The sequence below is a fragment of the Coffea arabica genome, chromosome 10c (assembly GCF_036785885.1).
Source record: "Coffea arabica cultivar ET-39 chromosome 10c, Coffea Arabica ET-39 HiFi, whole genome shotgun sequence".
In the NCBI taxonomy this organism is placed as follows: Eukaryota; Viridiplantae; Streptophyta; class Magnoliopsida; order Gentianales; family Rubiaceae; genus Coffea; species Coffea arabica.
This window is the reverse complement of record NC_092329.1, coordinates 7,899,626-7,911,631: the sequence shown is the minus strand read 5'-3', so window position 1 is coordinate 7,911,631 and position 12,006 is coordinate 7,899,626. Positions and strand designations below refer to the sequence as shown.

At 35.3% G+C, this 12,006-nt stretch overlaps 1 protein-coding gene across 8 annotated transcripts; it reads left to right on the top strand.

Moving 5' to 3' along the window:
- The first annotated feature begins 1,891 nt into the window (after positions 1 to 1,891).
- On the top strand, positions 1,892 to 8,478 carry LOC113714462 (uncharacterized WD repeat-containing protein C2A9.03-like). 8 transcript variants are annotated; one of them, XM_027238304.2, is made up of 9 exons: positions 1,892 to 2,214; positions 2,351 to 2,518; positions 2,604 to 2,771; positions 3,644 to 3,730; positions 6,837 to 6,971; positions 7,056 to 7,166; positions 7,286 to 7,377; positions 7,461 to 7,566; positions 7,659 to 8,478. In XM_027238304.2, the coding sequence occupies exons 2-9, from the start codon at positions 2,372 to 2,374 to the stop codon at positions 8,157 to 8,159; spliced, it is 1,347 nt and encodes a 448-aa protein (XP_027094105.1). In that variant the 5' UTR covers positions 1,892 to 2,214; positions 2,351 to 2,371; the 3' UTR covers positions 8,160 to 8,478. The 8 variants fall into 8 exon arrangements, with proteins under 8 accessions (XP_027094105.1, XP_027094107.1, XP_027094110.1 ...); XM_027238306.2 differs by lacking the exons at positions 1,892 to 2,214; positions 2,351 to 2,518; positions 2,604 to 2,771 and adding an exon at positions 4,712 to 4,843 and having other exon boundaries at positions 3,646 to 3,730; XM_027238309.2 differs by lacking the exons at positions 1,892 to 2,214; positions 2,351 to 2,518; positions 2,604 to 2,771 and adding an exon at positions 5,452 to 5,515 and having other exon boundaries at positions 3,654 to 3,730.
- The last annotated feature ends 3,528 nt before the right edge of the window (positions 8,479 to 12,006 follow it).

The window sequence follows — 12,006 nt, the reverse complement described above, 5'->3', positions numbered from 1 at the left end:
TATTTAATTTTGCCCTTTACTTAGGATTACCAAGTTAAAAGATAAAATATTATCATTTACTTTTTTACTTTTACTAAGTTTGGCAATATTTTTTTTTTATTTACCCTCCCACTAATAAACTTCAAACCAAATTTCTATATAAGCAGAGTCACTACTTGTTTAAATTAGAAAGGCATGGAAGCCACTCCTTACTTAAGAAAATGTTATTTGCACTCCATTTTTTATTATTTGCAATTCCACCATTTTTTATCATATAGTCTAATTAATAAAAATTATATGATCAAAATGATTATTGAAGTGTGAATAACAAAAATGGAGTGTAAATAATCTTACTTATTTAAATTAATAAGAAAGCATGAAATGATGTTATATTTGTTATCTCTTGTTATGGTCTTATAGAAGTTTGAATTGGAGTAGAATCATAAATAATGCAAAGCAATTGGAAACGTGATGGGTTGAAGTTCAAATAGGATAACATACACGTTAACCAACAATTTGAAATGAAATGATTTTAAAAAGTAACCAATAATGTCAAATGTGAATAGTAGATGTGGAAGTTGAGAGGAATATATTTTATAAATTAAATTAAATGTGAAATGATAGAAAAATGGAATTGGTAGCGGGAAGATACGTGGAGGCTTGTTCCTAAAAATCCCTTCTCAAATTTATATAGATATAGATTCCCTCTTCCTTCCCCTTTCTACCTTTACAACTAGATTTGATAATTGTGATCAAATCTAGTTGATTTGGTCATGGCGACTAGATCTAGTCGTTGGGGAAAAGAAAAGAGAAGAAGAGGAAGAAAGGAGTGAGGATTGCAAGGGAGTGGTAGTGGAAAGGAAAAGGAGAGAAATTGGGTGGTGAGTGGTGAAAGGGGAGGAGAGAAGGAAGTGATAAGGGAGGGGGTGAAGGGGGAAGAGGAGAGGTTGAGGTGGCAGGAAGGTAGTATAGGGTACTGCTAGAACAATGATAAGGAGGAGAGCAAGGCTGCATTATTTGGATATTTTTGCTCCTAAAAATTTGTGATTCTAGTTAATTTAGCAGAAAGTGGGATTTATTTATCCATTTCATACACATGTTAATTAACTAGTTTGCAACGAAGAAAAAGTGAAATTTACTTGTTGGTTCAGCATTAAAAATGTTGCCTAGATGATATTAAAATAATTTGAATTTGATTCAAAAGTCGTTTTCGAGTCATTGGACTAATATTTTTTAATTCTTTCGTGCGGATTTGATGGTGTAAAAATGTTATTAAGTTAATTTAGTCTAATTATTTGTTAATAACTAGTGGTAGAGGGTACATAGTATTTTATTACTGAACATGACTTTGCTCTATTAAAATTTTTTCTTGCCGAGTATAATTATGTTATGTGTTTACGGGTAGTTATATTGGAAAGATAGTTATAATAAAAATAAGTTGTGTTGAGAGTAAATTAAGATCCTTTGAGAGTCAAAATGAGAGTTCAAAAAGCGTAAAAAAAATATTACACAAAAACTCAGGGTTCCACTTTATATGCATAGTATAGATATTCTTTCTTGCTACCAAAAGTGAATCCACAAAAAAATCTCCCGAATTAAAGTTGTAAGAATTCATTCTCAATTGCCATTTTTGCCAAACAGCCAATATTAGATCCACACGTGGTTCCCAAAATCCCTTAAATTCTCCAAATATATATTTCACATTAGACTAAAAAACAAAAAGTAGCCATCACTGTCACAGTAAACGCAGTCAAAAAGGAAAAAGAAAGAAAAACCAATGAAATCAACAAATCGGGCATCCAAAAAGAGAAAAAAGCGAAAAAAAAACCTTAGTAACGGTAACTGTCTCCTCCGTCAGTTATAAGTTAACGTCCCCAACACCTTACCAATAGATTAGACCCGACAAACGATTTTAATCGAAGCACATGGAGCACTCGCTGGGCCCTACCAACAATCCCCGCGGTTTCACCTGGGCCTTCTCCTTCTCCGTTATAAGTATCCCACCGGTGGCCGAACCATTCCATCACTCTCGCTGTTTAGCAACAAAAGCCATAGCTCCCAATCGTCGTCGTCGTCTTCTTCTCCGGAAAAAAAAAAACCCATCCTCACTTTCCATTTCCAAAAAAAAAATAAATTACCTTCTGTATAGTTATCTCCTCCTTTGCCATTCCTAAACTGCCTGCGGATTTTTGTGTTCACTCTTTCATTCTTTTACGTCTAGTAATTCCTAGCAAGGTTAGTTCAGTTTTCTGGATTTTGTGGTATTTGTTTTTTCTGTTAGTAATTGATAGCAGTAACATTTGTTGTCTAATTTTGTTATCTGATTTTGTTTTTTGCTTCCCATTTGTGTACCTGAAATAATGAGTTGCAGGAACGAGAAATTTAATAGAAAATGGAGCATTTTCAGAACCATGAGCTTGAGTACATTGTTGATGACTATGCTGATTTCGAAGACAATCCTTTCGAGGACGTCACCGTCTCTTCTGCTGATGTTGATGATGACAATTTAGACTCCGATTTTGAAGAAGATTTCGAACTGGTAACAGTTAATTTTCTTTTTTGTTTCTTCGTTTTGTGGTTCTTGTTTTTGGAGGTTTAGCTGAATAATCATTTGATTTCTGCAGAGTAAGCCGAAGACTGATACCTCAGCCGTGGAAGCTAGAAATGGGAAGGATATACAAGGGATTCCCTGGGAGCGGATGAACTTTACTAGAGATAAGTACCGCGAGACCAGGCTGAAGCAATATAAGAATTATGAAAACCTCTCACTCTCTCGTGAAGACCTTGAAAAGGTTTGAATTTTTTTTTTTTTAAAAAAAATTGCTCGTTGAGTTTGCTTGTTTTTCAAAAAAAAAAAATTTGCTTGTTGAGTTTGCTTGTTTTTTCCGACATAATCTAACGGTTGTGCTTCAAATGGTCTGTTTTCACCGTAAAAACCGGCACACGTGATCATACATGAGCTGCTTGGATTCGTTTAGTTTATATTCATTTCTCTATTGGCGGATCATTTATATATTAATTATTTCACTCAAAAGGGTGTTTGTCTTGCATTAGTTTGTGTATATTTTTGTTGGATGTCCGGGATCTGTGGAAGTTGGATGTAAATGTGTATATGGTGAGATTTAATTTTGTAGAAAAATTGGAAGGAATGATAAAAAGCAATGGAATTTGGTATCTTACTAGCCGATTATTTGATTCTTATGCTTCTTTGGATTTTAAATTGCTGAGATATTGTATGTTTTAGCGGTGGGGGCAATTTAAAATAGGGAAAGAAATGGAATCTGAGAAGCTTAGTTTAGAGACATCATATTCATATGGTTTCTTGACGCTGTTAGATGGTTATTTAATGTTTTCAAGTCTCTTTTTTAAGCTCTCTCTGATACCTGGGGAACTGATACCAGGCATCCATGAGTTTTTGTTGGGCAGAACTTTGATTCTTTCCTCGATTCCCAAATACATATGGTGTCAGAATCTGGATTTTAACCAAGTAACAAGCGGCTAAAGCCTTGGGCTTGAGTTATTTACTGACAACATGATAGCTATGAATTGCTAGATTTGTTTTAAATATTATAGGATCGTTTACATGCTACTATGTAGTTGTCATCCCTTGCTTGTGCTGAATATTAAGTTGGTTTTGTGGCTAAAATTTTCCTGATGGTTGCAGGAGTGCAAGGAAGTGGAGAAAGGCCACAAATTTTACGATTTTCAGTTCAATACAAGGCTTGTGAAGTCAACAATTGTGCACTTCCAGGTAAAGGCATAACTTAAAGTTTCTGGTTAGTGACGTTTGTTTGCGGACCCTGAATGTAATAATTTTGTACTATGACATCTAAAAAAAGCCTCTGGAACTGTTTTAGTTGTTGCATATCACCATAAAGAGGGGGATGAATCATCCTTTTGGGATATCTTTTGATTTTTTCTTAAAATCGCATGGCTCAGTTTGTTTCTTAACCGCAGTTTTCATAAACTCTCAGTTCAGTAAATCCTCACTAGATATATACTTATCCAAAGTAAATAAATATGTAACAGAGCGTAGTGAAAGCGTGTGAAGCAAATATTCATTTTTGTTCTTCTGCAAACATCCTTAGTTAATTGCATTTTGAGATCTCCTGTTTTATATTCTTGATTTGTTATTTGCTTTTACAAGGGGAAAAGTGGTTGCTTCTTAATTCTCTTGGGAATTTATTAGAACGGTCCAATCAGAATTGTAGTTTTGCAGGTATTCTTATACTAATATAGTGCTTTGTGGATGCATGAGTGTAATTTAGCTCTCTCTCCCCTCATTTCTTAGAAGGTATGGAATGTTTACATGCTATAGTAATGGTGAATCACGTCTATCATTAACTCATGCTTGAGCGGCATTTCAGCAAAAAGAAAGGGGGGAAAAATTAGGGTGAGATGCCAACATAATGACAATGCTTGTTGGGTCCTCCGAGCTAGTGAAATTGATTATTGTTCCTAATATTTTAACTGTAAGTTATTTCTTATAGAATAACTTGATCTGATTCTTTGGATGGGGATTTTGCCAGCCTTGTCTTCCTACTTCCATAGCTAGAGGGTCTCTCTCTGTCAAGTAGCCAATCATATACAGAGCAGCAATTTTGACCATGCACTAACCATTTTTAATTTACGTTAGTTAATTGATATATCTTTATGATTGCATACTCTCTGTTGTGCCTGGTTCAGATTTCCTTGAACCAGGACTTTTATTTAATGAATCGTTTTTGTGCAGATCATTAACACTCCAGAAGTATCTCATGAACATTAATAATATTAGAGGATCTTTATTTGGAAGGTACAATGTTATAGATGGGAATTTTGGGTTACTAAACTGCCTAATGGTTTTATGCCAAGTTCCTTTGAGGTGGGTATGACTTGGCTTTGCTGAATTTGCAACTTTTCATTCATGTGGATGATGTGCTTTCATTGATTGGTTTTTGTTGTATGGATGCCCTAGGTTTGGGGCACTTTGGCAAGGTTCTGGGTTAATTTTGCCTTAAGTTTTCCATTTTTCTTGTTATATAGTATTAATGCGTGCACTTATAAACTTGGATCTAACTCTGTTTACTCCTAACTGTAGTCATGTAGCATATTTTGCCTTTCTTTGTGGGTTTAGTCTTCGGTGTCTTGGAAACTTTGACATGGAAAAGTTCTGGCTCCTGCTTTCAGTGAATAATTTGCTGGAAGTCAATCTATTTCCTCTGTGTGTGTATCAACAGTTCTTGATTAATTTATTTAATGGTTTAGCTTCAAGTATAACTTGCTTCAGACTTGTGCACAAAAGTGATAGTGGTTTGTGCTGCATCCTTTTGCTGATAAACGATCTGTATGCCATTCTAAAAGTTCTTTTGAGCTACAAATTCATTTGTAATCATCTGTATGTCATGTGGCTCTTATATTTGTCTTGTTGATTGCTTATTTTTACTTTAATTAACCTCTGTTTCTGGGATTGCTATTTTATCTCCATTTCAGCCTTAGGAGGAGGTGGCAGTTGTGTCTGAGCAAGCTGGCGCCTTAAGGAAACATTTTTTATATGGTATGGTAGGGAAATATTTGAGCAATTGAAAGGGGCGGTGTGTAAATATGAATACTTGATTGGTGAACTAGCCATGTAGTTTGTTATGTCAACAGGCCATATGGTTGCTTGGAGCTTTTGCATTCAGTAGTGCAATGCATGACAACGTGCATGTCAGACGTAGATTTCCTCCTCTTTTTTTTTTTTTTATTTGGTTCTTTATATGGTGTATTTTGCGTTGTTAATCTAGAGCGTATATCCTTGTGAGTTACTAGTTGCACAGGCACAGCATACTTGGCAAATATTTGATATGGTTTTCACTTTCTGATTTGTGGAAGTCATGGATTCCGATCTATAGGATACTTGCAATCTTGAAGTTTTTTGGACGCTATGTTCTTTTTTTTGGATGGTTGCGCTTGGAACATTGATGAGTCTACTTCTTATGATGCGTGATTTGACAGATTTTTAGGTTTTTATTCGTGTAGATGGTCAGTCTGCCTGGTCAGCTATATTTGTATCATTGATCTGTGAGGTCTTTCAGATCCTATTATCTGTATGGTAGAATTTTTTTCTCTACGTATATCTAACGATCAGTAAATTTGTAGCTGTATCGCGACTGTTACTCGTAGATTTGTGTGGGTTGCTTTGAACTGATATTTTGGTCAATAATCCAGAGAGTAGAGAGTTTATTCACTTTTTTAGTTTGGTTGGCAGATTTGAAATTTTCTCAATTTTATGTGTAACTCGGACTGTTGTTGTTGCTAGTATAGATGTTACTCCGTGGTCATATTACTTTTCTTGGACGTTTTTACTGTGACAAAATCTGACATTTCTTTTGAAATTGTTGGTCTAGTAACAATTCTGTCTATTAATTCTTGCTGGCCAGATTTACTTGTTGGAGTCTCTTTAATCTTTAAGAATTGCTATAAACTATTTGTTGTGTTTATTGCATTTTGGACATTGAGTCTTCAAAAAATGTGAAATCATTTCTCACTTTTTACCTTTCAGTCTGTTAGACTTTTTGAGGAATATGGATCAAATTTTGAGCAAACCTAGGTTTGAGTTAAGAATTGACTCCTAGGCTTAGGATAACCCAAGCAAAAGTGTTTGGAGGGGCTGAATCTTTTTGACGATATAGTAAAGTTCATTCACATTGACTAATTCATATATGTGAGCTGTTGCTTCTGTAATTAGGTCTAAAGTGTTGTGTGTTGTATTTCATATATTTGAAACAAAGACTATCTTTCACCTTTGTCTTGACAGTTATTTTCAACATAGGTAATTGCTTTGTTGAGTGTTTCAATTTTGTTGCTTATGTTTTTGCACCTGTCAATCCTTTCAGCTCAGAAATCTTTTATCAGCAACATCAAAGCACGATGTTTACCTAATGCAAAGCTACTCAGTAATGCACTGGTCCTCTCTTCTGAGAAGAGGCAAAGAAGTGTTGAATGTAGCTAAACCAATTGTGCCCTCACTGGTAGGTCTTGTTCTAGCCATCGGCTTGTTTCCTTTATTATTAACTTGGTTAGACACTCATTAGTTGAGTTTGCTTATTCTGCAGAAATGCCCTGGATCTATGTCTCAGACAGTCTCTAGAGTGCAGATAAGCACTATGGCCGTCAAAGACAACTTAATGGCTGCTGGTGGATTTCGAGGGGAGCTTATCTGCAAGGTAAATAGCAGATTAGCAATTTTTTTAATACTTCCTCTATTTGTGGCCTTATTTGGGACCTGGGTTATTTTTCTTTTAGTTGGATCAGGGTATATTACTTGTTTCTTATGCTTTAACAGTACCTCAACCAACCTGACGTTGCTTTCTGCACCAAAATAACAACAGACGAAGATGCCATCACAAATGCTGTTGACATAGGCCAAAGTCCAACGTAAGAAGTTCATTCCTATTCCTTTTAGAAGGGATTTTTGTGATCGTGTTGCAGCTAGTTGATGTACTAAATGTGTGGTGCAGTGGACTTGTGAGAGTTATGACTGCAAACAATGACGCTCAAGTTCGGGTTTTTGATGCCAGCAGTTTTGCTTGCATTAGTAAATTCTCATTTCCTTGGTCAGTCAATGTGAGTGGCTTTTTCTCGTTAGCTCTTTACATGATTTTTCGTTTGATGTCATGCAGAGATTTCTTACCTCTGTGTGGTGATGGTTTTTCCAGAACACCTCTGTAAGTCCAGATGGTAGATTACTTGCTGTCCTCGGGGACAATCCTGAGAGCTTGATTGCTGATGCACACTCAGGAAAGGTTGTGGGCACCTTGAAGGGGCATCTGGACTATGGATTTGCTTCGGCTTGGCATCCAGATGGTAGGATGTTGGCAACTGGAAACCAGGACACGACTTGCAGACTCTGGGACATCAGAAACTTATCGAAGTCAGTCTGCGTCCTCAAGGGTAGAATGGGGGCTATCAGGGCTATACGGTTCACATCTGATGGCCGATTCCTGGCAATGGCTGAACCAGCTGATTTCGTTCACGTCTTTGATACAAAGTCAGAATATGCGGAGGGACAAGAAATTGATTTGTTTGGCGAGATTGCTGGAGTTTCCTTTAGTCCCGACACAGAAGCTCTCTTTATTGGAGTCGCAGATAGAACTTACGGTAGCTTACTGGAATTCAACAGGAGACGTTATAATCAATACCTGGAGTGCATCTTCTGAAGCACTAGGGGAGGATTTGTTTGTTGTTTAATTAATGGGAGTAAATACTTTTGTACAGTCCAGTCTAAAGGAGTTTATATTAACATATGTTGAGAAGTGACCTCTCTGAAGAAGGGTACTTGGACCAGTGTCAGTCTTTTAGCTGACTGATACTTATCCATTCTGAAATTTTGAATTTTGCTTCTTTGAAATTTTGTTGATTTCGCTTTTCATGGCGAGCATACTATAAGATTTTGCAGATGTAATAGCAATACGATGTCTTTTTGTAATCCAGGTTGATAATTACTAATTAAAAGCATTAGTAGTTAATTTGTTTGAATTTGATGTATCTGTTCTGTTCGTAAGTTTGGAACTTTAGTGCACTCATGGCGAGCATAATATAAGATTTGATGCATTTGTTTCAATAATTTGGTAGGAGCTAATCCAGGATCTCTCGTAAAAAGCCAGGGTTCAGACCTCTGTGTTAAAGGTAAATTGACTTCCAATAGACTAGTAATTGCCGTGAACTTTTCTATAACCACATTTCTCCTCGAATTTCTAAAGCTAAATTTATATTGTAGTTTGGGATCACAAATGTGCTGAAGTAGTTTAAAAGCAGTAAATTTTTAACACGCTCTATACCAAAACTGTCAAAAGTAAGAACTTTAAAGCCAAGAAAATGTACACTCCTTGCTTCAAAAAAATCAGATATTTTTAGAATGCGAAAACCGGATGAAGTTTCTTGAATTTGTATCACAGTAAACTTGGTCATTTCTAGCGGTCTTCATCTGCCGGTAATTGGGAACTCAGCAAAAATTTTTTTTTTTTGAGTAATTTAGAAATTGGTTTTTTAAGACAAATATCAGATTACCGTCTAAACTTTAGTTTGATAAAATTGGATTTTGAGAATTAGTAATTCGGTATTGCCTAAAATGTCAAAGATGAGTTACAATATTTTAATTTTTTCAAAAAATTGTTGTAACAAAATAATATCCCATATGTTTTTCCAACAAAATTCCATTAACTCAACTCAAACAATGATATACAAAAAAAAATTAGGTTCATAATAATCGTAACTCATAATTTCAATTCCTTAATCAATATTGAAATAAACAAGAACTCTAAATAACATTGTCAAGCTAAACTGCAACATGTCAACTTCCATCAAATTCGACTTCCAAGTATAGTTATAGTTAGTAATTAGTATTCAGTATTGGGAATAAGGTTTACTCTTATATTTAGTAATATATATATATATATGTGTATGTATATGTATGTATGTAATATTATATTATAAAAATTTTGATAATTGCATAATTGGTAACTCGATGACGTATTTTTAATGTCCCTTTTCGAGCTATTTTACGAAACATTATATTTCGATTTTTTTGAATTCCGTTTTATTGAAATCCGATTTTTGGTTCTTTCCTAAGTATGAACACCTCATTTCTGTCTCAATCTATGATGTGATTAACGTTGTCGAGTATCACTGTTCGGCTAAAGACCAAGTCCAAATTGGCTTGTGTCTCAGTGGTCCATGAGTCTTTTAAGACTTGCTTGCCATTTGTTTGCTTTAACAACAATTTCATCCCAAGAAGGAAACAATACATGTTTGTCTGACAAAGAAACTTGACAAGAAATAAAGCAAATTGGATCCTTTAGAATGTGCTTGGTTGTATACATGTCAAGGCTAAAAAGATTAGGATCTTTGACCAGCTTCATTTCCACCTGTATATAGTTCTCAATTGCTGTTAATGGCCACCCGGAAAATGACCCACGGATGCAGGTGATGAATCCCAGTGTCCCCTAGTGCAGAACTGGTGGTGAACGTTGCCGACATACTTGACAAAATTACCAGAATAAAATGCTACTATTTCCTTTTTCTTCGTATAGAAGAAATACCCATCTGATTGGAATTTATATGAATGTAACAATGGGAACACTCCTAGACGTTGCAGTTGGAGTGGAGCAGTACTATGTTGAAGATGAACCTTCAAGAATGATGGAGACATGCTTCTCAAATTTCCACGTACCTGAAAATTTTGGCCAATTGCTTTGCATCAAATGAAGGGAAGTTGAGGGAAGTCGGTTTGAAAATGAGACCCCTCGGAGATGGTAGAATTCTCCTATCAGGCAACCATATTTTGAATCTTGGACTGAGTTTGAAATCTAAGGTTTCAGCAAAAAGTGGTTTCTGCATGTGTGCTGATGCTGCTATCTATTTCTCCATATTATTATTTTAGTATTTATAGTTTACTTCAATTGAAATATAATTTGTTTGGAAATACGTGGTATGCTATTGATCACATAAATAATCGAAGTGGAAAAAGAAATAATAACATTGATTTAAGACGCTTAAATACTCATTATAACTTCCAGATTTTGTAAAGTAATTGGTACTGGACGATTTTGAAAAAAAATTTAATCTATTTTCTATCCCAAAAAAAAAAAGACAGTTAGATAATGGTATGCTCCCTTTCATATGCTCTTTGATATGATTATGAGAAATAGCTTCTTCTTTTTTTTTTTTTGGTTTTAATGGAGATTACAAGGTCTTAGAAGGGAAAGAGGAAAGGTTACTCATAAATAATTGCCCCACTAGCTAAGTTGAATACTGGGCGCAATACAAATAATTTCCATGGGTCTTCCATTATTCATACGTACGGATACCCGTATTGGAATCCAATGACTTGTGGGCCGACTAAAATAGGTCAATTGAAGAGACGTAAAAAGCGGCCCTGCAAACTTAAAAATGGTTCCCGTCCGTGAAGATCAGGCTTCACTCTGTTATTTCAGGCCAGAAATGCAATCGTAGCCAAAACTAGAGTAGGATCCAAGTGACGTCGAAATTAAAATCCGGTAGCCGAAGAAAAATTAAAAACAATGAAAGGGATAATTCCATCATCTTACTCTCCTTGATTTAAGTCTTGTTTGTTCAAATGAAAACAAAAAATTATTGACCGGGTACATATTCCATACGAATATGCTATTCAATCATTTCTATCGCAGTAGATCTCATTGCTGTTATTGGAACTTAAAACGGTTGATTAGTAGACGAGACAATTGTAACATGCGCAAAGAGGAGTTGCAATAATTAATCTTTTGTGATGCAAATTGAATTGTGCTGAACGATTTCCAACAATGCCGTTGATAAAATCTGATTCTCATATATGTAAAAAAAAAAAAAAAAAAGGGCTAGAGAAATTGATAAGCTGGTCCTCTGTTGTTATCAAAGTCCTTGCCCCAAGCAAAGCTCGTGCAGGATTTCGCCTAAGCAATTCATTCATAGCATTAAAAATGTGAAAAATAACCTAAATCAGTCAGTAATGTCACGATACGTACCATAAAAATGTTCTTCTTATCAATAGAGAGTACTATTATTTATCATGTGATCCACAGCTGGCTGAGACTTGCAACGAAGACATGCCATGATGGAATTTTCTAAATGCGGTATAAGTGAATGACTGAAAGCTCTCTTTCATCATTAATCAGAGTAAAAGAAAAAAGAAACTCTGGCTTAATTGATTAATTGCATTTTGATTGGAAGCCCGGAATCCAGCTTATAAGTGCATTGTCAATTACTACTACTCATCATGTCATGAAAGTAACCTGTTTATTAGTTTAACCACCCCATCCCAAGAACAATTTTTGTGAGATTAGACGCATCAGAGCAGGTCTACTTTTGGACGTTTTGGTAACCCATCAATTCAATATGAAGATATTTCAGCTAGTAAAGGTCTCTATAAATTGATGTAATCCAAATCCTACTTTTCCACGCTAGGACTTATTTAGTTCTTTTTTGTTTCTTCCCAACTCTGTCGAACCTTCGTTAGGCATATTTATATACATGATCACTTTGGGATTTTAA

Bases quoted from the DNA above. Each gene is read 5' to 3' on its own strand.
- LOC113714462 (XM_027238304.2), top strand. From the start codon at position 2,372: ATGGAGCATTTTCAGAACCATGAGCTTGAGTACATTGTTGATGACTAT. The intron at 3,731-6,836 runs GTAAAGGCATAA...CAATCCTTTCAG, and splicing joins CAACAATTGTGCACTTCCAG to CTCAGAAATCTTTTATCAGC. The intron at 7,378-7,460 runs GTAAGAAGTTCA...TGTGTGGTGCAG, and splicing joins GACATAGGCCAAAGTCCAAC to TGGACTTGTGAGAGTTATGA.